Source organism: Carcharhinus amblyrhynchos, unplaced genomic scaffold (assembly GCF_965287045.1).
Source record: "Carcharhinus amblyrhynchos unplaced genomic scaffold, sCarAmb.v2.hapA chromosome_117, whole genome shotgun sequence".
In the NCBI taxonomy this organism is placed as follows: Eukaryota; Metazoa; Chordata; class Chondrichthyes; order Carcharhiniformes; family Carcharhinidae; genus Carcharhinus; species Carcharhinus amblyrhynchos.
Genome location: NW_027649857.1, coordinates 219,092 through 245,327, shown reverse-complemented (window position 1 = coordinate 245,327; position 26,236 = coordinate 219,092). Strand labels below are relative to the sequence as shown.

The following is a 26,236-nucleotide window of genomic DNA, read 5'->3' as shown; positions in this document are numbered from 1 at the left end:
CCACCCCTCATCATTTTGAACATCTCGATCAAATCACCCCTTAGCCTCCTCTGTTCGAGGGAAAACAACCCCAGCCCCACCCCCACCTCTCCTCACTTCTGCAATTTTCAAACCCTGGCAACATTCTTGTAATTTTACACTCTCCCCAGAGAATCTATATCTTTCCTGCAATGTGGTGACAGGGATTCCAGCTGTGGCCTAACCAGTGTTTTATATAGTTCCATCATTACATCCCTGTGCTTGTGTTCAGTATCTCACCCAAGGAAAGCATTCCATCTGCTTTCCTGACCATCTTGACATAAGAACATAAGAAATAGGAGCAGGAGTAGGCCATCTAGCCCTTCGAGCCTGCCCCGCCATTCAATAAGATCATGGCTGATCTGTCGTGGCTCAGTTCCACATTCCCGCCCTCTCCCCATAACCCTTAATCCCCTCTCTTATCAAGAACGCATCAACCCGCTTCTTAAAAATATTTAGCGAGGCAGCCTCCACCACTTCAACGGGCAGAGAATTCCAGAAATTCACCACCCTTTGAGTGAAGAAGTTCCTCCTCAACTCCGTTCTAAACCGCCCCCCTTTTATCTTGAGGCTGTGCCCCCTAGTCCTTACTGTCTTTTTTGAGCAGGAAGAGTCTCTCCACCTCTATCCTATCCATCCCATTCATCATCTTATACGTCTCAATGAGATCTCCCCTCATTCTTCTAAACTCTAACGAGTACAAGCCTAGTTTATTCAGCCTCTCCTCATAGCTCAACCCCCTCAACTCCGGTATCAGCCTAGTAAACCTCCTCTGCCCTCCCTCCAAGGCCAAAATATCCTTGCGCAGGTGCGGCGACCAAAACTGCACACAGTACTCCAGCTGCGGCCTCACCAATGCCCTATACAGCTGCAGCAAGACCTCCCTACTTTTATATTCAATCCCCCTCGCGATGAAGGCCAGCATCCCATTCGCCTTCCTGACCACCTGCTGCACCTGCAAGCTGGGTTTTTGCGACTCATGCACAAGGACCCCGAGGTCCCTCTGCACCGTCGCCTGTTGCAGTTTTTCGCCACGTAAGTGATAGTCCTTCCTACCATTCTTCCTACCAAAGTGGACCACCTCACACTTGCCAACATTAAATTCCATTTGCCAGTTCCTGGCCCATTCGCCCAGCCTATCTAGATCCTTCTGCAGACTCTCCCCACCCTCCGCACAATTTGCCGTTCCCCAATCTTGGTGTCATCAGCAAATTTCGACACCCTACACTCGGTTCCCTCCTCCAGATCATCTATATAAATGGTAAATAGCTGAGGCCCCAGCACCGACCCAAGGTAGGTCTGCTGAGGAGCAGTGGAGGATCTTTAAGGAGATCTTTCTTGGTGCTCAGCAGAAATTTATTCCGATGGTCAAAAAGGACCGAAGGAGGAGAGGTAATAAGCCGTGGATAACGAAGGAGGTGAAGGAAAGTGTTAAATTAAAAGCGGAGGAATTTAGAGTAGCTAAGAGCAGTGGGCGAGAAGAGGATTGGGAAAGGTTTAAATGTCAACAAAGATTGACAAAGAAGTTGATAAAGAAGGGTAGGAGAAGCTATGAAGCTGGGCTAGCACTTAATATAAAAAAGGATAGCAAGAGTTTTTATAAATATATAGAAAGGAAGAGGCTGGCTAGGGTGAACGTTGGACCCTTAGAGGATGAGAAAGGGGACTTAGTGGTAAGGGGATGGGGATATGGCTAAGGTCTTGAATAACTTTTTTGTTTCTGTCTTCACGGAGGAGGACGTGAATAATTTGCCGGGTGTTAGAGATGGAAAGGTGGTAGGACTGGAGGGTCTTAATGACATTACTGTTACTAGAGAGGTGGTGCTCGACAGACTGGAGGGGCTGATTGTGGACAAGTCCCCAGGACAGGATGGAATGCATCCGAGGGTTCTGAAAGAAAAGCCAGTTATAAGTAAAGGTCAAAAAAGACAGTAGGACTAGGGGGCACAGCCTCAAGATAAAGGGGGGCGGTTTAGAACGGAGTTGAGGAGGAACTTCTTCACTCAAAGGGTGGTGAATCTCTGGAATTCTCTGCCCGTTGAAGTGGTGGAGGCTGCCTCGCTAAATATTTTTAAGAAGCGGGTTGATGGGTTTTTGATAAGAGAGGGGATTAAGGGTTATGGGGAGAGGGCGGGAATGTGGAACTGAGCCACGACAGATCAGCCATGATCTTATTGAATGGCGGGGCAGGCTCGAAAGGCTAGATGGCCTACTCCTGCTCCTATTTCTTATGTTCTTATGAGTCAGCCATCTGGTCCCTCGATCCTGCTCCCCCATTCAATAAGATCATGGCTGATCTTTTCATGGACTCAGCTCCACTTACCCGCCCACTCACCATAACCCTTAATTCCTTTACTGTTCAAAAATGTATCTATCCTTGCCTTAAAAACATTCAATGAGGGAACCTCAACTGCTTCACTGGGCAGGGAATTCCACAGATTCACAACCCTTTGTGTGAAGAAGTTCCTCCTCAACTCAGTCCGAAATCTGCTTCCCCTTATTTTGAGGCTATTCCCCCTAGTTCTAGTTTCACCCACCAGTGGAAACAACTTCCTGCTTCTATCTTATCTATTCCCTTCATAATCTTATATGTTTCTATAAGATCTTCCCTCATTCTTCTGAATTCCAATGAGTATAGCCCCAGTCTACTCAGTCTCTCCTCATAAGCCAACCCTCTCAACTCCGGAATCAACCTAGTGAATCTCCTCTGCACTCCCTCCAGTGCCAGTATATCCTTTCTCAAGTAAGGAGATCAAAACTGTACACAGTACTCCAGGTGTGGCCTCACCAGCACCTTATACAGCTGTAACATAACCTCACTGTTTTTAAACTCCATCCCTCTGGCAATGAAGGACAAAATTCCATTTGCCTTCTTAATTCCCTGTTGTACCTGCAAACCAACTCCTTGAGATTCCTGCACAAGGACACCCAGATCCCTCTGCACAGCAGCATGCTGCAATTTTTACCATTTAAATAATAGTCCATTTTGCTGTTATTCCTACCAAAATGGATGACCTCACATTTACCAACATTGTACTCCATCTGCCAGACCCTCGCCCACTCATTTAGACTATCTATATCCCTTTACAGACTTTCAGTATCCTCTGCACACTTTGCTCTGCCACCCATCTTAGTGTCATCTGTGAATTTTGACACACTACACTTGGTCCCCAACTCCAAATCATCGATGTAAATCGTAAATAGTTGTGGTCCCAACACTGATCCCTGAGGCACACCACTAGTCACTGATCACCAACCAGAAAAACACCCATTTACCCCCACTCTTTGCTCTCTGTTAGTTAACCAATCCTCTATCCACACTAATACATTACCCATAACACTGCACCTTTACCTTATGTAGCAGTCTTTGGTGCGGCACCTCGTCAAATACCTTCTGGAAATCCAGATACACCACATCCACAGGTTCCCCACTGCCCATGTAATGTTCTTAAAGAATTCCACCAAATTGGTCAAACATGACCTGCCCTTCATGAACCCATACTGCGTATTACCTATGGGACAATTTATATCCAGATGTCTCGCTATTTCCTCCTTGATGATAGGATGCGAGTATTTTTCCTCCTACAGAAGTTAAGCTAACCGGCCTATAGTTACCTGCCTTTTGTCTACCTTCTTTTATAAACAGTGGCTTCACATTTGCTGTTTTCCAATCTGCAGGAACCACCCCAGAGTCCAGTGGATTTTGGTAATTTACCACTAGTGCATTTGCTATTTCTCCCACCATCTCCTTTAATACCCTGGGATGTATTCCATCAGGACCAGGAGACTTGTCTACCTTTAGTCCCATTAACTTGCCTAACACTACCTCTTTTGTGATAATGAATACCTACTCAATGCCTCAGCCGTTTTCTCATTTCCAGTTATTACATCCCCCTTCTCATCCTCTAAAGGACCACTGCTTACTTTTGCCACACTTTTTCGTTTTATATATTTGTAGAAACTTTTGCCATCTGTTTTTATATTCTGAGCTAGTTTACTCTCATAATCCATCTTACCTTTCTTTATCCGTCTGGCCCAGGCCAGTCCCTCCAGTACTCCCTGTCTCACTAACTTATTGCCTCTAATATTTCACACTCCTCCTCTTCAACTAGAATGTCTGAATCATTCCTCTCCCTAGTGAAGACAAAGCACTCACTCACAACTCTGTCCACATCCTCTCAATCAAGCCACAAGTTACCCTGTACATCTCTGACAGGTCCAATCTTTTCTTCAGCTTTCCTGGGGAGACTGGGAAGAGGGAGGGAGAGAGGAGGAGAAGGGGGATAGAGAAGAAACGGAGTGGAAAGGGGAGGGAATGGGGGTGGGTGAGAGGGTAGTGGTGTGGGGGCGGAGGGTTGGGGATGGGGGTGGATGCTGCTCTTCCTCAGTACCTGGCCTGCTCCAGTTTCTGATGCCTCCGAAGCTCCTCAAACCTCCTGATTTTCTCTGCGTTCTCTTCCTCCAATCTCTTGCGGTGAGCCAGCACTCTCCGGTCTCGCTTGCGGATAAAAGCTACCAGCTGCCTCACCACCTCATTGCGTTCTTTCCGGGCCTTATCCCGAATCTTCTTGTTCTCTTTTTCCATGGCTCGTTTCTCCCAGCGGTTTGAAGCCTGTCGGGTGTCATACTTGTCTTTCCAGGCCATCAGCTTCCGTGTACAGAAACTCTGCCAGTGAGCGTAGAACAGGTGAACAACCTGGGGGGGGAATAACAGTTAGAGTGACCAATGGCAGCTCATCCTCACACTGACTGAACGGCGCGGGGAGGGCTCAGGGGGAGTGGGGTTCAGAGCAGGTGAACGGAGAGGGGGTGTTAGTGCAGAGGAACGGGGGGGGGGCAGTGATCGGGGCAGGGGAAGTTCAGAGCAGGGGAGTGGGGCAGGGGCAGCAATCCTCACAGGAGGGGTTCAGAGCAGGAGAGCAGCAATCAGGGCAGGAGTGGGGTGGCAATCGGGGCAGGGGGGGTTCAGGGTAAGGGAGCAGGGCATGGGGTTCAAAGCAAGGGGGTCAGAGATCAGGGCAGGAGGGTTCAGAGCAGGGTTCAAGGTGGGGGAGCATGATGGGGGCAGGTGTAGTTACCGTGTTGTAGTCACTCTGGGAATCTCCAAATGACGGCCATGTCACATCCTCAGGTTCCTGTTGTGAATCCAGCTCCTCCTCCACAATTTTCTCAAAAACTTGCCGGTAAACAGTGTAAAAACCCTGCAACAGAAAATTACCCCCATCAACAAGAGGCACAACATTCCCAAACATTCACGGAACACATGGAGGAATTGCAGTTTATTCCTGTCTGGCACAAAAAGAAAATGGGTAAGAGGGCCAATCCATGGCTCACAAAGGAAATTAGAGAGAGAATCCAATCCAAGGAAGAAGCATACAGATTGGCCAAGAAAAATAATCGGTCTGAGGATTGGGAGCAGTTTAGAATTCAGCAAAGAAGGACCAAGAGATGAATTAAAAAGGGGAAAATACAGGACAGAAATAAACGCATAGGGAACATTAAGTCCGACACTCAGTTTTTATCGATATTTGAAGAGAAAGAAGTTGGTGAAAACAAATATAGGTTCCCTACAGACAGGGACAGGGGAATGTGCAATAGGGGACAAAGAAATGGCGGAGCAACTGAATACATACTTTGGGTTCTGTCTTCACAAAAGAGAACACAAATCAGATACCAGAAATGTTGGGAAATGTAAGATTTAGTGAGAGGGAAGAACTGAGGGAGATCAATATTAGTAGAGCTGGGAAAATTGATGGGATTGAAGGTGGATAAATCACCAGGGCCTGATAATCTACATCCCAGAGTGCTTAAGGAAGTGACTCTACAAATAGTGGATGCATTGGTGGTCATCTTCCAGGATTCTATAGACTCTGGAACAGTCCCTGTAGATTGAAGGGTAGCGAATGTCACTGCAATATTCAAAAAGTGAGGTAGAGACAAAACAGGGAATTATAGACCAGGAAGCTTAATATCGGTAGTGGGGAAAATTCTCAAATCCATTATCAAGGACTTTATAGCAGAGCATTTAGAAAGCAGTGACAGGAGCAGATAGAGTCAGCATGGATTTATGAAAGGGAAATCACGCTTGACAGATCTGTTGGAATTCTTTGAAGATGTAGAGTTACACATAGAACATTACAGCGCAGTACAGGCCCTTCGGCCCTCAATGTTGTTCCGATCTGTGAAACCAATCTAAAGCTCATCTAACCTAAACTATCCCAATATCATCCATATGTTTATCCAATGACCATTTAAATGCCCTTAATGTTGGTGAGTCCACTACTGTTACAGGCAGGGCATTCCACGCCCTTACTACCCTCTGAGTAAAGAACCTACCTCTGACCTCTGTCCAATATCTATCACCCCTCAATTTGAAGCTGTGTTCCCTCGTGTCAGCCATGTACATCTGAGGAAAAAGGCTCACACTGCCCCCTCTATCTAATCTTCTGATCATCTTGTATGCCTCATTAAGTCACCTCTTAACCTTCTTCTCTTTAATGAAAATAACCTCAAGTCCCTCAGCCTTTCCTCATAAGACCTTCCCACCATACCAGGCAACATCCTGGTAAACCTCCTCTGCACCCTTTCCAATGCCTCCACATCTTTCTTATAATGCGGCGACCAGAACTGTACACAATACTCCAAGTGCGGCCGCACCAGAGTTTTGTACAGTTGCAACATGACCTCACGGCTCCGAAATTCAATCCCTCTGCCAATAAAAGCTAACACACCGTACGCCTTCTTAACAACCTTATCAACCTGGGTGCCAACTTTTAGGGAGCTATGCACATGGACACCGAGATCTCTCTGCTTGTCCACACTACCAAGTATCTTACTGTTAGCCCAGTACTCTGTATTCCTGTTACTCCTTCCAAAGTGAATCACCTCACACTTTTCCACATTAAACTCCATTTGCCACCTCTCAGCCCAGCTCTGCAGCTTATCGATGTCCCTCTGCAAACTGTAACATCCATCCTCACTGTCTACAACTCCTCCGACTTCAGTGTTGTCCACAAATTTACTAATCCATCCTTCTACACCCTCATCTAGGTCATTTATAAAAATGACAAACAGCAGTGGCCCCAAAACAGATCCTTGAGGTACACCACTTGTAACTGAACTCCAGGTTGAATATTTCCCATCAACCACCACCCTCTGTCTTCTATCAGCGAGCCAATTCCTGATCCAAACTGCTAAATCACCCTCAATCTCATGCATCTGCATGTTCTGCAGTAGCCTACCATGGGGAACCTTATCAAACTCTTTGCTAAAATCCATATACACCACGTCAACTGCCTTACCCTTATCCACCTCTTTGGTCACCTTTTCAAAAAACTCGATAAGGTTTGTGAGGCACGACCTACCCTTCACCAAACCGTGTTGACTATCCCTAATCAATTTATTTCCCTCTAGATGATTATAAATCCTATCCCTTATAATTCTTTCCAATACTTTGCCCACAACAGAAGTAAGGCTCACCAGTCTATGATTCCCAGGATGGTCTCTACTTCCCTTCTTAAACAAGGAGACAACATTTGCTGTCCTCCAGTCTTCCAGCACTATACCTGTAGACAATGACAACATGAAGATCAAAGCCAAAGGCTCTGCAAACTCCTCCCTAGCCTCCCAGAGAATCCTAGGATAAATCCCATCCGACCCAGGGGACTTATCTATATTCATACTTTCCAGAATTGCTAACACCTCCTCCTTATGTACCTCAATCCTGTCTAGTCTAAAAGCCTGTATCTCAGTATTCTCCTCAACAACATTGACTTTTTCCTGCGTGAACACTGACGAAAAATATTCATTTAGCGCCTCTCCTATCTCTTCAGGCTCCACACACAACTTCCCACTGCTGTCTCTGACTGGCCTTAATCTTACCCTAGTCATTCTTTTATTCCTGATATACCTATAGAAAGCTTTAGGGTTTTCCTTGATTAAGGGGGGGTAGCTACAGGACGGATGTCAGGGGTAGGTTCTTTACCCAGCGGGTGGTGAGGGATTGGAATGCCCTGCCTGCTGCAGTTGTAAATGCGCCTAGTTTGGGGGCGTTTAAGAGATCTGTGGATAGGTTTATGGACGAAAAGGGATTGGTATAGGCTAGTGGGTCATTGTTTTTGTAACTGGTCGGCGCAACATCGTGGGCCAAAGGGCCTGTTCTGCGCTGTAATGTTCTATGTTCTATGTTCTATGTACCCACCAAAGGCTTCTCATGTCCCCTCCTGGCTCTTCTTAACTCTCTCTTTAGCTCCTTCCTGGCTAATTTGTAACTCTCCAGTGCCCTAACTGAGCCTTCACGTCTCATCTTTACATAAGCCTCCTTCTTCCTCTTCACCAGAGATCCAACTTCCTTAGTACACCACGGTTCCCTCGTTCGACCACTTCCTCCCTGCCTGACAGATACGTACTTATCAAGGACTCGCAGTAGCTGTTTTTTGAACAAGCTCCACATTTCAGTTGTTCCCAGCCCCTGCAGTTTCCTACTCCAACCTATGCATCCTAAATCTCGCCAATTTCCTTTCCCCAGCTGTAACTCTCACCCTGCAGTATAAACCTGTCCTTTCCATCACTAAGGTAAACGTAACCGAATTGTGGTCACTATCAAAGTGCTCACCTACCTCCAAGTCTAACACCTGGTCTGGTTCATTACCCAGTACCAAATCCAACGTAGCCTCACCTCTTGTTGGCCTATCTACATACTGTGTCAGGAAACCTTCCTGCACACATTGGACAAAAACTGACCCCTCTAACGAGCTTGAACTATAGCTTTTCCAATCGATATTTGTTAAGTTAAGGTCCCCCATAACAACTACCCTGTTACTTTCACACCTATCCAGGATCATCTTTGCAATCCTTTCCTCTACATCTCTGGAACTTTTTGGAGGCCTATAAAAAACTCCCAGCAGGGTGACCTCTCCTTTCCTGTTTCTAATCTCAGCCCATACTACCCCAATAGACAGGTCCACATCAAACATCCTTTCTGCCACCGTAATACTGTCCACGCCTCCCCCTCTTCTACCACCTTCTCTGCTCTGACTGAAACATCTGAACTCCGGAACCTGCAACAACCATTCCTGTCCCTGCTCTATCCATGTCTCTGTAATGGCCACAACATCAAAGTCCCAGGTACCAACCCAGGCTGCAAGTTCATCCACCTTATTGCGTATGCTCCTCGCATTAAAGTATACACACTTCAAACCACCCTCCCTGTTTTTGATAAGAGAGGGGATTAAGGGTTATGGGGAGAGGGCGGGAAAGTGGAACTGAGCCACAACAGATCAGCCATGATCTTATTGAATGGCGGGGCAGGCTCGAAGGGCTAGATGGCCTACTCCTGCTCCTATTTCTTATGTTCTTATGTTCTCCCGCCTGCCAATACACTGCTGTGACCTAGAAACCTTATCCATGACCTCCCTATTCTCATCCTCCTGTACATTGGAGCTACAATTCAGGTTCCCATCCCCCCTCTGAATCAGTTTAAACCCTCCTGAATAGCATTGGCAAATTTTCCCCCCAAGATATTAGTTCCTCTCTGGTTCAGGTGCAGACCATCCCTCTTGTAGAGGTCCCACCTACCCCAGAATGAGCCCCAATTATCCAAGTATCTGAACCCTTCCCTCCTGCACCATTCCTGTAGCCACGTGTTCAAACGCTGTCTCTCTCTATTTCTCGCCTCGCTATCCCGTGGCACGGGTAACAGACCAGAGATAACAACACTGTTTGTTCTAGCTCTAAGCTTCCACCCTAACTCCCTGAATTTCTGCTTTACATCCCCATCCCTTTTCCTATGTCTTTGGTGCCTACGTGAACCACAACTTGGGGCTGGTTCCCCTCCCCATTAGGGATCCCCAAAACATGATCCAAGACATCACAGACCCCGGCACCTGGGAGGCAACATACCAACTGCGATTCTCTCTCGTCCCCACAGAATCTCCTATCTGTTCCCCTAACTCTGGGGTCCCCAATGACAAATGCTCTACTCCTCTCCCCCCTTCCCTTCTGAGCAACAGGGACAGACTCTGTGCCAGAGACCTGTACCCCATGGCTTACCTCTGGTAAATCACCCCCCCCCCCCCCCCCCCCAACAATATCCAAAACGGTATACTAGTTATACAGAGAAACGGTCACAAGGGATCGCTGCACTGACTGCTTCTTACCCTTTCTAGCAGTTACCCACCTATCACTTTGAGGAGTAACTACCTCCCTGTAACTTTTATCAATAACTGCCTCTGCTTCCGGAATGAACCTTAGTTCCTCCAGTTCCAGCTCCAGGTCCCTAACACGGTCCTCAAGGAGCTGGAATTGGATGCACTTCCTGCAGGTGTAATCAGCCGGGACACGACCAGTGTCCCTCACCTCAAACACCCCACAGGAGGAACATCGCACTGCCTGCACTGCCATCCCTGTTACGTCCCTTACCAAGGAGTGAAAGAAGCTTACCTGCTCTCACACCGAGTCTTTCTTTTAGGTTAGAGGAGGGGGGAGGGTGGGATACTCTACACGTGTACAGTATCGGGATTCTTCATCGTTCCAATTTATTGGGCAAAACAAAGGTCAAAGAACATGAACATAAAAACATAAGAACGTAAGAAATAGGAGCAGGAGTAGGCCATCTAGGCCTTCAAGCCTGCCCCGCCATTCAATAAGATCATGGCTGATCTGAAGTGGATCAGTTCCACTTTTCCGCTTTCTCCCCATAACCCTTAATTCCCTTGTCTATCAGAAATCTATCTACCCGTGACTTAAATATATTTAGCGAGGTAGCCTCCACCACTTCAACGGGCAGAGAATTCCACAGATTCACCACCCTTTGAGTGAAGAAGTTCCTCCTCAACTCCGTTCTAAACTGCACCCCCCCCACCTTATCTTGAGGATGTGCTCTCTAGTCCTGCTATCCTTTCTAACTGGAAAGAATCTCTCTATCTCTACCATATCCATCCCCTTCATTATCGTATACGTCTCTATAAGATCCCCCCTCATCCTTCTAAACTCTGAGTACAGGCCCATTCTATTTAGTCTCTCTTCATAGTCCAATCCCCTCATCTCCGGTATCAGCCTGGTGAACCTCCTCTGCACTCCCTCCAAGGCCAAAATATCCTTGGTGCAAGTGCGGCGACCAAAACTGCACACAGTACTCCAGCTACAGCCTCATCAGTGCCCTGTACAGTTGCAGCAAGACCTCCCTGCTTTTATATTCTATCCCCCTCGCTATAAAGGCCAGCATCCCATTCGCCTTCTTGATCACCTGCTGCACCTGAAGACTGGGTTTTAGCGACTCATGCACAAGGACCCCCAGGTCCCTCTGCACCGTAGCATGCTGCAGCTTTTCGCCCTTTAAATAGTAATCCCTCCTACTATTATTTCTGCCAAAGTGGATAACCTCACACTTGCTAACATTGTACTCCATCTGTCAGGTCCTCGCCCACTCGCTCAGCCTATCCAGATCCCTCTGCAGACTTTCCACACCCTCCGCACAATTTGCTTTTCCACGCATCTTCGTGTCATCAGCAAATTTCGTCACCCTACACTCAGCCCCCTCCTCCAGATCATCTATATAAACGGTAAATAGTTGAGGCCCCAGCACCGATCCCTGTAGCACTCCACTGGTCACCAACCTCCAATCAGAATAGCACCCATTGATACCAACTCTCTGCCTCCTATTAGACAACCAATCCTCTATCCACGCTAACACCTTACCCCCAACTCCATGCCCCCTAACCTTCTGAAGCAACCTTTTGTGAGGCACCTTATCAAATGCCTTTTGAAAAATCGAGAAACGCCACATCCACCAGTTCCCCTCTGTCTACCGCACTAGTCACATCCTCATAGAAATCCAATAAATTCGTCAAACACAACTTCCCCTTAACGAATCCGTGCTGTGTCTGCTCTATCAAACCATTCCTTTCCAGGTGCCTCGCTATTTCTTCTTTGATGACGGGTTCAAGCATTTTTCCAACTACAGACGTTAAACTAACCGGCCTATAATTCCCTGCCTTTTGTCTGCTACCTTTTTTAAACAGCGGCATAACATTAGCCGTTTTCCAATCTTCCGGCACTTCCCCAGAATCCAGCGAAGTTTGGTAAATAATCACTAAGGCATCCACTATCACCTCTGCCATTTCCTTCAGAACACTGGGATACATTCCATCTGGTCCTGGGGACTTGTCCACCATCAGTCCCGCTAATCGATCAAGCACTACCTCTCTAGTGACAGTAATCACATTCAGGCCCTCAACTCCTACCATCCTTCTATCTTTAATACCCGGCAAACTATTCGTGTCCTCCTCCATGAAGACCGAGGCAAAAAACTTATTTAAGGCCTCAGCCATTTCCTCATCTCCCACCACTAAATCCCCCCTCTCGTCCTCTAAGGGTCCAACATTCACTCCAGCCAGCCTCCTCCTCTTCATAAAAACTCTTATTGTCCTTTATTATATTTAGTGCTAGTTTAGCTTCATAGTCTATCCTTCCTTTCTTTATCAACTTCTTAGTTATTCTTTGTTGATTTTTAAACCCTTCCCAATCCTCTAATCGCCCACTACTTTTAGCCACACTAAACGCATCAGCTTTTAATTTAATACTCTCCTTTATTTCCTTCGATAACCACGGCTGGTTATCCCTTCTCCTACATTCCTTCTTTACCACCGGAATATATTTCTGCTGAGCACCGAAAAAGATCTCCTTAAAGACCCTCCACTGTTCCTCAGCCGTCCTACCAACCAATCTGCGCCCCCAATCTACATTCGCCAATTCCCCTCTCATCCTATCATACTCCACTCTGTTCAAACAGAGGACGCAGGTCCGGGATCCTACTTTCTCATCCTCCATCTGCATCAAAAACTCAACCATACAATGATCACTCGTCCCAAGAGGATCCCTCACAACAAGATCCCTAATTCTACCTGCCTCGTTACACAACGCCAGATCTAAGATAGCTCGCTCCCTCATTGGTTCCATCACACACTGTTCAAGGAAACTACCCCGGCAGCATTCCACAAACTCTTCCTCAAGCCCACAGCGTCCGACATGGGTCATCCAATCAACATGCAGATTAAAATCCCCCATAATTATCGCTGTTCCATTTCTGCACGCATCATTTATTTGCTTGTTTATAGCCCGCCCCACCTCCAAGTTATTATTTGGAATAACTTTGGAATTCCAACATGGAATTCAGGGAAACTTGGTGAGGCGGATCAGAAACTGGCTCAGTAACAGGACACAAAGGGCAGTGGTAGAAGCTGGTTGACTGGAGGCCAGTGTCCAGCGGTGTACTACAAGGATCAGTACTTGTTATTGTTTGTGATATACATAAACGATATCGATGATCATGTGGAGGAATGTGAGGCAAGTTTGTAGAAGACACTAAGATTGAGAGGTGGTTAATAGTGAAGATGATCAGAGATTACAGGAAGATATAGCTGGGTTGGGCTGATGGGTGAGCAGTGGCTGATGGTATTTAATCCTGACAAGTGGGAGGTGATGCACTTTGGAAGAAGGAACAAGATGAGAGAGTATTTAATGAATGACAGGACACTGGGAAGCTCAGAGGGATCTTGGGGTCATTATTCACTGATCCCTGAATGTGGCAGAGCAGGTGAACAGGGAGTTAGGGCAGATGGGACACTTGCTTTTATCAGTCGTGGTACAGAGTATAAGAGCAAGGAGGGAATGTTGGAGTTGGACAGAGTGTTGGTTGGGCCAGAGCTGGAGTACTGTGTGCAGTTCCACTCACCTCACTGTAGGAAGGAGGTGATAGCACTCGAGGGGATACAGAGGAGGTTCACCAGTGTTGAGGTGTGTAAGATTATGAGGGATACTGACAGGGGGGGGCTAGGAAGCAGCTGTTCCCCTTGTTGAGGAATTACAAAGGGGCAGAGTTTTTAGGGTGAGGGACAGGAGATTCGGGGGGGGGGGCTGGAACTCTCACAACCTTTAAAAAATATTTGGATGGGCACTTGTAACATCATAACATTCAAGAAAATGGAACAAGTGCTGGGAAATGGGATTAGTGTGACTTCAGTGGTAGTTATTGTCAGTGCAGAATTGATGGGCTGAAGGGCCTTTTTTGCACTGAGACTTTATGACTCTGACTATCCGGGGCAAAGCAGCCCACTTGATTGCTAGCCCTTCCACAAACATTCACTCTCTCCACTGCTAATGTACAGTAGCGGCCGTGTGTACTATCTACAAGATATACTGCAGGAACTCATCAAGGCTCCTTAGGCAGCACCTTCCAAACCCACAACCTCTACCATCTAGAAGAACAAGAGCAGCAGATACCTGGGAACACCCCCACCTCACCAAGTCACTCATCGCTGTCCCTTCACTGTCACTGGGTCAGAATCCCGGAACTCCCTCCCTAACAGCACTGTGGGTGTACTTACACCTCAAAGACCGCAGCATTTCAAGAAGGCAGCTCAGCATCACCTTCTCAAGGGTATTTAAGGAAGGACAATAAATGCTGGACTAGCCAGCGACACCCACAACCAATGATAAAATAAAGAAGGTGGAGGGCAATATGGGGATAAATACAATAAAGTCACAGAGGATTACAACATAGAAACAGGCTCTTCAGCACAACATGCGAATGCTGCCCAGTTTTTACCATTAAGCTAGTCCCAATTGCCCACATTTGGCCCATATCCCTCTACACCCATCAACGGTATAAATGCTATTTAAAAGACAAAATTGTACCCACTTTTACTACTACATCCGGCAGCTTGTTCCAGAGACTCCCAAACTTCTGAGTGAAAAAAATGGCCCCTCTGAACCCTTTTGTATCTCTCCCCTCTCATCTTAAACCTATGCGTTTACATTAGTGATGGAAAGGGACAGATTTATACTGCAGGGCAAGAGTTACAGCTGGGGGGAAAGGAAATTATGACGCAATTAGGCGAGATTTAGGATGCATAGGATGTGGAAGGAAACTGCAGGGATGGGCACAATTGAAATGTAGAACTTGTTCAAGGATGTACCTGTCAGGCAGGGAGGAAGTGGTCGAGTGAGAGAACCGTGGTTTACTAAAGAAGTTGAATCTCTTGTGAAGAGGAAGGAGGAGGCTTATGCCAAGATGAGACGTGAAGGCTCAGTTAGGATGCTTGAGAGTTACAAGTTAGCCAGGGAGGAGCTAAAGAGAGAGCTAAGAAGAGCCAGGAGGGGACATGAGAAGTCTTTGGCAGGTAGGATCAAGGAAAACCCTAAAGCTTTCTATAGGTATGTCAGGAATAAAAGAATGACTAGGGTAAGATTAGGGCCAGTCAGAGACAGTAGTGGGAAGTTGTGCGTGGAGACTGGAGACAGGACAGGCACTAAATGAATATTTTTTGTCAGTATTCACACAGGAAAAAAACAATGTTGTCGATGAGAATACTGAGATACAGGCTATTAGAATAGACGGGATTGAGGTTTATAAGGAGGAGGTGTTGGCAATTCCTGAGAGTATGAAAATAGATAAGTCCCCTGGGCCGGATGGGATTTATCGTAGGATTCTCTAGGAGGCTAGGGAGGAGATTGCAGAGCCTTTGGCTTTGATCTTCATGTTGTCATTGGCTACAGGTATAGTGCTGGAAGACTGGAGGATAGCAAATGTTGTCCCCTTGTTCAAGAAGGGGAGTAGAGACCATCCTGGGAATTATAGACCACTGAGCCTTACTTCTGTTGTGGGCAAAGTTTTGGAAAGGATTATAAGAGATAGGATTTATAATCATCTAGAGAGGAATAAATTGATTAGGGATAGTCAACACGGTTTTGTGAAGGGTAGGTCGTGCCTCACAAACCTTATCTAGTTTTTTGAAAAGGTGACCAAAGAGGTGGATAAGGGTAAGGCAGTTGACGTGGTGTATATGGATTTTAGTAAAGCGTTTGATAAGGTTCCCCATGGTAGGCTACTGCAGAAAATGCAGATGCATGGGATTGAGGGTGATTTAGCAGTTTGGATCAGGAATTGGCTAGCTGATAGAAGACAGAGGGTGGTGGTTGATAGGAAATATTCAACCTGGAGTGCAGTTACAAGTGGTGTACCTCAAGGATCTGTTTTGGAGCCACTGCTGTTTGTCATTTTTATAAATGACCTAGATGAGGGTGTAGAAGGATGGATTAGTAAATTTGCTGACGACACCAAAGTCGGAGGAGTTGTAGACAGTGAGGATGGATGTTACAGTTTGCAGAGGGACATAGATAAGCTGCAGAGCTGGGCTGAGAGGTGGCAAATGGAGTTTAATACGGAAAAGTGTGAGGTGATTCACTTTGGAAGGAGTAACAGGAATACAGAGTACTGGGCTAACAGTAAGATACTTGGTAGTGTGGTTGAGCAGAGAGATCTCGGGGTACATGTGCATAGATCCCTGAAAGTTGGCACCCAGGTTGATAAGGTTGTTAAGATGGTGAACGGTGTGTTAGCTTTTATTGGTAGAGGGATTGCGTTTCGGAGCCGTAAGATCATGTTGCAACTGTACAAAACTCTGGTGTGGCCGCAGTTGGAGTATTGCGTACAGTTCTGGTCGCTGCATTATAAGAAAGATGTGGAGGCATTGGAAAGGGTGCAGAGGAGGTTTACCAGGATGTTGCCTGGTATGGTGGGAAGGTCTTATGAGGAAAGGCTGAGGAACTTGAGGCTGTTTTTGTTAGAGAGAAGATTAAGAGGTGACCTAATCGAGGCATACGAGATGATCAGAGAATTAGATAGGGTGGACAGTGAGAGCCTTTTTCCTCGGATGGTGATGGCTAACACGAGGGGACATAGCTTTAAACTGAGGGGTGATAAATATTGGACAGAGGTCAGAAGTAGGTTCTTTACTCAGAGGGTAGTAAGGGCCTGGAATGCCCTGACTGCAACAGTTGTGGACTCACCAACATTAAGGGCGCTCAAATGGTCATCGAATAAACATATGGGTGATACTGGGATAGTTTAGGTTAGACGAGCTTTAGATTGGTTTCACAGGTCGGCACAACATCGAGGACCGAAGGGCCTGTACTGCGCTGTAATGTTCCATGTTCAGCCAAATCATTAATATAAATGACAAATAACAGTGGGCCCAGCACTGATCCCTGAGGCACACCGCTGGTCACAGGCCTCCAGTTTGAAAAACAACTCTCTACAACCACCCTCTGGCTTCTGTCAAGAAGCCAATTTTCTATCCATTTAGATACCTCACCCTGGATCCCGTGAGATTTAACCTTATGCAACAACCTACCATGCGGTACCTTGTCAAAGGCCTTGCTAAAGTCCATGTAGACAACATCAACTGCACTGCCCTCGTCTACCTTCTTGGTTACCCCTTCAAAAAATCAAATTTGTGAGACATGATTTTCCACTCACAAAGCCATGCTGACTGTCCCTAATCAGTCCTTGTGTCTCTAAATGCCTGTAGATCCTGTCTCTCAAAATACCTTCCAACAATTTACCCACCACAGATGTGAGGCTCACTGGCCTGTAGTTCCCAGGCTTTTCCCTGCAGCCCTTTTTAAACAAAGGCACAACATTTGCCACCCTCCAATCTTCAGGCACCTCACCCATGACTATTGATGATTCAAATATCTCGGCTAGGGGACCCGCAATTTCCTCCCTAGCCTCCCACGATGTCCTGGGATACATTTCATCAGGTCCTGGGGATTTATCTACCTTGCTGCACTTTAAGACTTCCAGCACCTCCTTCTCTGTAATATGTACACTCCTCAAGACATCACTATTTATTTCCCCAAGTTCCCTAACATCCATGCTTTTCTCAAGTGAACATTGATGAGAAATATTTATTTAGGATCTCACCCATCTCTTGTAAATCTGCACATAGATGACCTTGTTGATCTTTAAGAGGCCCTACTCTCTCCCTTGTTACTCTTTTGCCCTTTATGTATTTGTAGAAGCTCTTTGGATTCTCCTTTGCCGTATCTGCCAAAACAATCTCGTGTCCCCTTTTAGCCCCCCTGATTACTCTCTTAGCTCCCTCCTACACCCCCTATACTCTTCAAGGGATTCACTTCACCCCAGCTGCCTCTGCATGTTATGTGTCTCTTTCTTCTTCTTGACCAGGGCCTCAATATCCTGAGTCATCCAGGGTTCCCGACCTCTGCCAGCCTTGTCCTTCAGTCTAAGAGGAATGTGTTTACCCTGAACCCTGGTTAACACACTTTTGAAAGCTTCCCACTTACCAGACGTCCCTTTGCCTTCCCACAGACTCCCCCAATTAACTTTTGAAAGTTCCTGCCTGATACCATCAAAATTGGCCTTGCCCCAGTTTAGAATTTTAACTTTTGGGACAGACCCCTCATTCTCCATAGCGATCTTAAAACTAATAGAATTATGGTCACTGGTCCCAGAGTGATCCCTCACTAACACTTCTGTCACCTGCCCTTCCTTATTTCCCAAGAGGAGGTCAAGTTTTGCTCTCTCTCTAGTCGGGCCATCCACATACTGAATGAGAAATTCCCCCTGAATACACTCAACAAATTCCTCTCCGTCCAACCCTCTAATACTATGGCTGTCCCAGTCAATGTTGGGAAAGTTAAAATCTCTGATTATTAACACCCTATTTTTCTTGGAGCTTTCTGTAATCTCCTTTCATATCAGCCCCTCAATTTCCCGCTGACTATTTGGGGGCCGATAGTACAACCCTATCAAAGTAATTTCCCCCTTCTTATTTCTCAATTCTATCCATATAGACTCAGTGGCCAAACCCTCGAATATATCCCCTCTCAGTACGATGTGATGCTTTTCCTAATCAAAAGTGCAACTCTCCCTCTCCTCTTTGCTCCTGTTCTATTTTTCGTATAGCATCTGTACCCTGGAACATTGAGGTGAGAGGGGAACTACATTGGGAGGGTTAATGAGCAGACAGAGCCAGGGGGCGATTCCCTGGGTGAGGTTCTGCTATCACTGAGTCTGCCATTTCTTCAGACCTGTGGTTAAACAGACACTTGACACAAGGTCTCACCCACCGCCCCCTGTTTCTCCCACAAAATACAGTGACATTGAGTGACTGCTGGGCTGACTGCAGCAAACACTTCACCCCAGGCAGCTGCAATAACAGCAGCCTGTAACCAGCTTCTCATACATACCTGCTCATCATCTCCATAGCCAGAGTAACACGCAGTGGTGAAATACTGCAGCAGATCCACACTCTCATCCTCATAATCCCCATTCAGACCACCCTTCAGGATTGCCTCTCGATGGCTGTCGTACCTGTGCACAGGAAGCACAGTAAGAGACCGCACCAAGGTGTGGCCAGAGACAGGGCGACACCTGCAGCGCCCGCGCACGCCCCCCGCGGACACACCTGCAGCGCCCGCGCACGCCCCCCGCGGACACACCTGCAGCACCCGCGCACGCCCCCCGCGGACACACCTGCAGCACCCGCGCACGCCCCCCGCGGACACACCTGCAGCACCCGCGCACGCCCCCCGCGGACACACCTGCAGCACCCGCGCACGCCCCCCGCGGACACACCTGCAGCGCCCGCGCACGCCCCCCGCGGACACACCTGCAGCGCCCGCGCACGCCCCCCGCGGACACACCTGCAGCACCAGCGCACGCCCCCCGCGGACACACCTGCAGCACCAGCGCACGCCCCCCGCGGACACACCTGCAGCACCAGCGCACGCCCCCCGCGGACACACCTGCAGCACCAGTGCACACCCCCCGCGGTGATACCTGCAGCACCCGCGCACGCCCCCCGCGGACACACCTGCAGCACCTGCGCACGCGCCCCCGCGGTGATACCTGCAGCACCAGCGCACGCCCCCCGCGGACACACCTGCAGCACCAGCGCACGCCCCCCGCGGTGATACCTGCAGCACCCGCGCACGCCCCCCGCGGACACATCCGCAGCACCTGCGCACGCGCCCCCGCGGACACACCTGCAGCACCAGCGCACGCCCCCCGCGGTGATACCTGCAGCACCCGCGCACGCCCCCCGCGGACACACCTGCAGCACCCGCGCACGCCCCCCGCGGACACACCTGCAGCACCCGCGCACGCCCCCCGCGGACACGCCTGCAGCACCCGCGCACGCCCCCCGCGGACACGCCTGCAGCACCCGCGCACGCCCCCCGCGGACACGCCTGCAGCACCCGCGCACGCCCCCCGCGGACACGCCTGCAGCACCCGCGCACGCCCCCCGCGGACACACCTGCAGCACCCGCGCACGCCCCCCGCGGACACACCTGCAGCACCCGCGCACGCCCCCCGCGGACACACCTGCAGCACCCGCGCACGCCCCCCGCGGACACACCTGCAGCACCCGCGCACGCCCCCCGCGGACACACCTGCAGCACCCGCGCACGCCCCCCGCGGACACACCTGCAGCACCCGCGCACGCCCCCCGCGGACACACCTGCAGCACCCGCGCACGCGCCCCCGCGGCGATACCTGCAGCACCCGCGCACGCCCCCCGCGGCGATACCTGCAGCACCAGCGCACGCCCCCCGCGGCGATACCTGCAGCACCAGCGCACGCCCCCCGCGGCGATACCTGCAGGACCAGCGCACGCCCCCCGCGGCGATACCTGCAGCACCAGCGCACGCCCCCCGCGGCGATACCTGCAGCACCAGCGCACGCCCCCCGCGGCGATACCTGCAGCACCAGCGCACGCCCCTGCGGCGATACCTGCAGCACCAGCGCACGCCCCTGCGGCGATACCTGCAGCACCAGCGCACGCCCCTGCGGCGATACCTGCAGCACCAGCGCACGCCCCTGCGGCGATACCTGCAGCACCAGCGCACGCCCCTGCGGCGATACCTGCAGCACCAGCGCACGCCCCTGCGGCGATACCTGCAGCACCAGCGCACGCCCCTGCGGCGATACCTGCAGCACCAGCGCATGCCCCTGCGGCGATACCTGCAGCACCAGCGCATGCCCCTGCGGCGATACCTGCAGCACCAGCGCATGCCCCTGCGGCGATACCTGCAGCACCAGCGCATGCCCCTGCGGCGATACCTGCAGCACCAGCGCATGCCCCTGCGGCGATACCTGCAGCACCAGCGCATGCCCCTGCAGCGATACCTGCAGCACCAGCGCATGCCCCTGCAGCACCTTCACTTAGAGTGAAGGGAAAGGCTGGCAGAAGTCAGTAACCATGGATGAGGCCCTGGTCAAGAAGAGGAAGGAGGCACATGACATGCATAGGCAGCTCGGGTCAAATGGATCTCTTGAAGAGTATAGGGGGTGTAAGAGTAGAGTTAGGAGAGAAATGAGGAGGGCAAAAAGGGTACACAAGAATGTTTTGGCAGAAGAATCCAAAGAGCTTCCACAAATACATAAAGTTATAGGTAAATTATAAGTTTTTTTTTACTTTTTCCTCTGGGTTGCTAAAAGGGGCAAGTATGGGTGTGAGACCTGTATGTTGTTGCCAGTGCAACATGTGGGAGGTCTTGGAAGCTCCTGGTCTACCAGACATCCACACCTGTGCTCAGTGTGTGGAGCTGCAGACCCTACAGAACCAGGTTAAGGAGCTGCAAATGCAGCTCGAGGACCTTCAGCTCATTCGGGAGAGTGAGGAGATAATTGACAGGAGCCATCAGCAAGTAGTCACACCAGGGCAACGGGAAGAGGGCACTTGGGTAACTATTAGGAAGGGGAAACCTCAGGTGATGGAGAGCACGCTGGTGGATGTCCCCCTTCAAAGTAAGTACTCCTGCTTGAGTACTACTGGGGGGGGACAGCTCATCTGAGGGAGGAAGCGGTGGCCAGGTCTCTGGAGCTGAGCCAGTAAGTCAAAAAATTAAAAAAGAGAGCAGAAAGGTAGTATTAATAGGGGACTCCACAGTGAGGGGGGCGGACAGGCGTTTTTGTGGACGTAGACGGGAGTCGCGGATGGTGGTTTGTCTCCCTGGGAGTCGCGGATGGTGGTTTGTCTCCCTGGGGCTGGGATCCGGGATGTCTCTGGGCGGGTCCCAGACATCCTGAAAGGGGAGGGTGAGGAACCAGAGGTTGTAGTGCATATAGGTACTACTGACGTAGGCAAGAAGAGGGAGGCACTCGTGAAAAGGGACTATAGGGAACTGGGTAGGCAGCTGAGGAAGAGAAAAGCAAAGGTAGTAATCTCAGGATTGCTGCCTGTGCCACGGGAGAATGAGGGCAGGAATGGAATGAGGTGGAGGCTGAATGCGTGGCTGAGGGACTGGTGTCGAGGGCAGGGATTTCGGTTCCTGGATCACTGGGACCTCTTCAGGGGTAGGTGGGACCTGTACAGTAAGGATGGGTGGCACTTAAATCCCAGGGGGACTAATATCTTGGCGGGAAGACTGGCTAAGGCTACCGGGGGGACTTTAAACTAGAAAGGATGGGGGGAGGGAATTGTGATGGGGAGACTGGGACGGAGGATGTTAGCTCCCAGGTAGGGGAGGACCGCAGGCAGTATGGGAGGGAGGTTAGACAGGGGGTGGAGAAGGGAAATGCCCAGACTGAGGGGCTGAAGTGTATCTATTTTAACGCCAGGAGTGCAGTGAATAAGGTAGATGAGCTTAGGGCGTGGATTGCTGCTTGGGAACGTGATGTGGTGGCCATTACGGAGACTTGGATGTCTCAGGGACAGGACTGGGTACTTCAGGTGCTGGGATTCAGATGCTTCAGGAAGGACAGGGAGGGTGGCAGAAGAGGTGGTGGAGTGGCACTGTTGATCAGGGACAGTGTCATGGCTGCAGAGAAGGAGGATGCTGTGGAGGGACTATCTACAGAGTCTCTGTGGGTGGAAGTTAGGAACAGCAAAGGGTCGATAACTTTTTTGGGTGTTTTCTATAGGCCGCCCAATAGTGACAGGGAAGTTGAGGTGCGGATAGGGAAACAGATCCTAGAGAGATGTAGTAATAACAGAGTTGTCGTGATGGGAGACGAATTTCCGAAACATCGACTGGAATATCCCAAGGGTAAGGGATTTGGATGGGGAGGAGTTTGTTAGGTGTGTTCAGGAAGGTTTCCTGACACAGTATGTGGATAAGCCTACGAGGGGAGAGGCTGTACTTGACCTGGTACTGGCGAATGAACCAGGACAGGTGACGCATCTTTCGGTAGGAGAGCATCTTGGGAATGGTGATCATAATTCTATCTCCTTCACAATTGCATTGGAATGAGATAGGATCAGGCAGGCTAGGAAGGGGTTTGTCTGGAGTAAGGGGAAATACGAAGAAGTCAGGAAGTTACTTGGACAAATAAACTGGAAGGAGGCGTTCTTAGGGAAAAGTACCGAAGGAAGGTGGCGGATATTCAAGGAATGTTTGTCTGGAGCTCTGCATGACAACGCTCCGATGAGACAAGGAGGTTTTGGTAGGTCGCGGGAACCGTGGTGCACAAAGGCTGTGGTGAACCTCGTCAGGAGAAAAAGGAAGGTGTACAAAAGGTTCAGGGAGCTAGGAGATGTTAAGGATCTACAGGAGTATAAGGATTGTAGAAAGGAGCTTAAAAGGGAAATTAGGAGAGTCAGAAGGAGTCATGAGAAGACCTTGGCGGGTAAGATTAAGGAGAATCCCAAGGCCTTCTATAAATATGTGAAAGGTAAAAGGATGAGAAGAGAAGGGATAAGACGTATAAAAGGTGAAGGGGGAAAGGTCTGTGTGGAACCAGAAGAAATGGCAGAGGTGCTTAATGAGTACTTTGCCTCAGTATTCACAGTGGAAACTGATCTGGGAGATTTTGCTATGGATCTGCAGCAGATGGAAAAGATTGAGTATGTGGATATTAAGGAAGAGGATGTGTCAGAACTTCTGAATTCTATCAAGATAGATAAGTCACCAGGACCAGATGGGATGTACCCCAGGATACTGTGGGAGGTGAGGGAGGTGATTGCAGAGCCCCTGGCGATGATCTTTGCGTCGTCAATGGAGACGGGAGAGGTTCCGGAAGATTGGAGGATTGCGGATGTAGTTCCTATTTTCAAGAAAGGGAACAGAGATAGCCCGGGAAATTACCAACCAGTGAGTCTGACCTCAGTGGTTGGTAAGCTGATGGAGAGGCTTCTGAGGGACAAGATTTACGAACATTTGGAGAGGTTTGACATGATCAGAAATAGTCAGCATGGTTTTGTCAAGGGCAGGTCGTGCCTTACGAGCCTAGTTGAGTTCTTCGAAAATGTGACTGAACACATTGACGAAGGAAGAGCGGTGGACGTAGTGTACATGGACTTCAGCAAGGCGTTTGATAAGGTCCCCCATGCAAGACTTCTTGAGAAGGTGAGGGGGCATGGGATCCAAGGGGCTTTGGCCTTGTGCATCCAGAACTGGCTTGCCTGCAGAAGGCAGAGAGTGGTTGTGGATGGGTCTTTTTCTGAATGGAGGTCAGTCACCAGTGGAGTGCCCCAGGGATCTGTTCTAGGACCCTTCATTTTCATAAATGACCTGGATGAGGAAGTGGAGGGATGGGTTAGTAAGTTCGCTGATGACACGAAGGTCGGTGGTGTTGTGGATGGTCTGGAAGGATGTCAGAAGTTGCAACAGGACATAAATAGGATGCAGGACTGGGCGGAGAAGTGGCAGATGGACTTCAACGCGGATAAATGTGTAGTCGTCCATTTTGGCAGGACCAATGGAATGAACGAGTACACTATCAAGGGCAGGAGTCTTAGTAGTGTTGAAGAGAAGAAGGATCTTGGGGTCCGGGTCCACAGGACTCTTAAATCGGCATCGCAGGTGGAGGATGTGGTCAAGAAGGCGTATGGTGTACTGGCCTTCGTTAATCGAAGGATTGAGTTTAGGAGTCGGGAGGTAATGCTGCAACTTTATAAGACCCTTGTCAGACCCCACTTGGAGTACTGTGCGCAGTTCTGGTCGCCTCACTATAGGAAGGACGTAGAAGCTATTGAAAGGGTACAGAGGAGATTTACAAGGATGTTGCCTGGATTGGGAGGCATGCCTTATGAAGTTAGGTTGAGGGAGCTGGGACTCTTCTCCCTGGAGAGACGAAGGTTGAGAGGCGACCTGATAGAAGTTTATAAAATGTTGAGAGGAATAGATAGGGTGGATTCTCAGAGGCTATTTCCCCGGGTTGAAATGGTCACTACGAGAGGACACAGATTTAAGGTGCGAGGAGGCAAGTACAGAAGTGATGTTAGGGGTAAGTTTTTCACTCAGAGGGTGGTGAGTGAATGGAATCGGCTGCCGTCAGTGGTGGTGGAGGCGAACTCGCTGGGGTCTTTTAAAAGACTTCTGGATGAGTACATGGGATTTAATGGGATTGGGGGTTGTAGATAGGTCTATAGATTGGTAGGTGTTGATGTGATCGGCGCAACTCGTGGGCCGAAGGGCCTGTTTGCGCTGTAGTGTTCTGTGTTCTATAAAGGGGAAAAGAGTAACTCGGGAGAGAGTAGGGCCTCTTAAAGATCAACAAGGTCATCTATGTGCAGATCCACAAGAGATGGGTGAGATCCTAAATGAATATTTCTCATCAGTATTTCCTGTTGAGAACAGCATGGATGTTAGGGAACTTGGGGAAATAAATAGTGATGTCTTGAGGAGTGTACATATTACAGAGAAGGAGGTGCTGGAAGTCTTAAAGTGCATCAAGGTAGATAAATCCCTGGGACCTGACGAAGTGTATCCCAGGACATTGTGGGAGGGTAGGGAGGAAATTGCGGGTCCCCTAGCCGAGATACTTGAATCATCGATAGTCACGGATGAGGTGTGTGAAGATCGGAGGGTGGTAAATGTTGTGTCTTTGTTTAAAAAGGGCTGCAGGGAAAAGCCTGGGAACTACAGGCCAGTGAGACTCACATCTGTGGTGGGTAAATTGTTGGAAGGTATTTTGAGCGACAGGATCTACAGGCATTTAGAGACACAAGGACTGATTAGGGACAGTCAGCATGGCTTTGTGAGTGGAAAATCACGTCTCACAAATTTGATTGAGTTTTTTGAAAGCGTAACTAAGAAGGTAGATGAGGGCAGTGCAGTTGATGTTGTTTACATGGACTTTAGCAAGGCCTTTGACAAGGTACCGCATGGTAGGTTGTTGCATAAGGTTAAATCTCACGGGATCCAGGGTGAGGTATCTAAATGGATAGAAAATTGGCTTCTAGACAGAAGCCAGAGGGTTGGTTGTAGAGAGTTGTTTTTCAAACTGGAGGCCTGTGACCAGCGGTGTGCCTCAGGGATCAGTGCTGGGCCCACTGTTATTTGTCATTTATATTAATGATTTGGATGAGGATTTAGGAGGCATGGTTAGTAAGTTTGCAGATGACACCAAGATTGGTGGCATAGTGGACAGTGAAGAAGGTTATCTCCAATTGCAACAGGATCTTGA

The 26,236-nt window shown here is 49.1% G+C and overlaps 1 protein-coding gene across 1 annotated transcript in view; it reads right to left on the bottom strand.

The window, feature by feature from the left end:
• Positions 1-26,236, bottom strand: part of dnajc21 (DnaJ heat shock protein family (Hsp40) member C21) — a 67,449-nt gene that overhangs the window by 29,716 nt on the left and 11,497 nt on the right. Inside the window, exons 3-5 of the mRNA XM_080183020.1 lie at positions 19,072-19,195; positions 5,097-5,219; positions 4,410-4,714 (exon numbers count right to left, since the gene is read on the bottom strand). Of these exons, the coding sequence (XP_080039146.1) occupies positions 4,410-4,714; positions 5,097-5,219; positions 19,072-19,195 (552 nt within the window). The remainder of the gene's footprint in view (positions 1-4,409; positions 4,715-5,096; positions 5,220-19,071; positions 19,196-26,236) is intronic.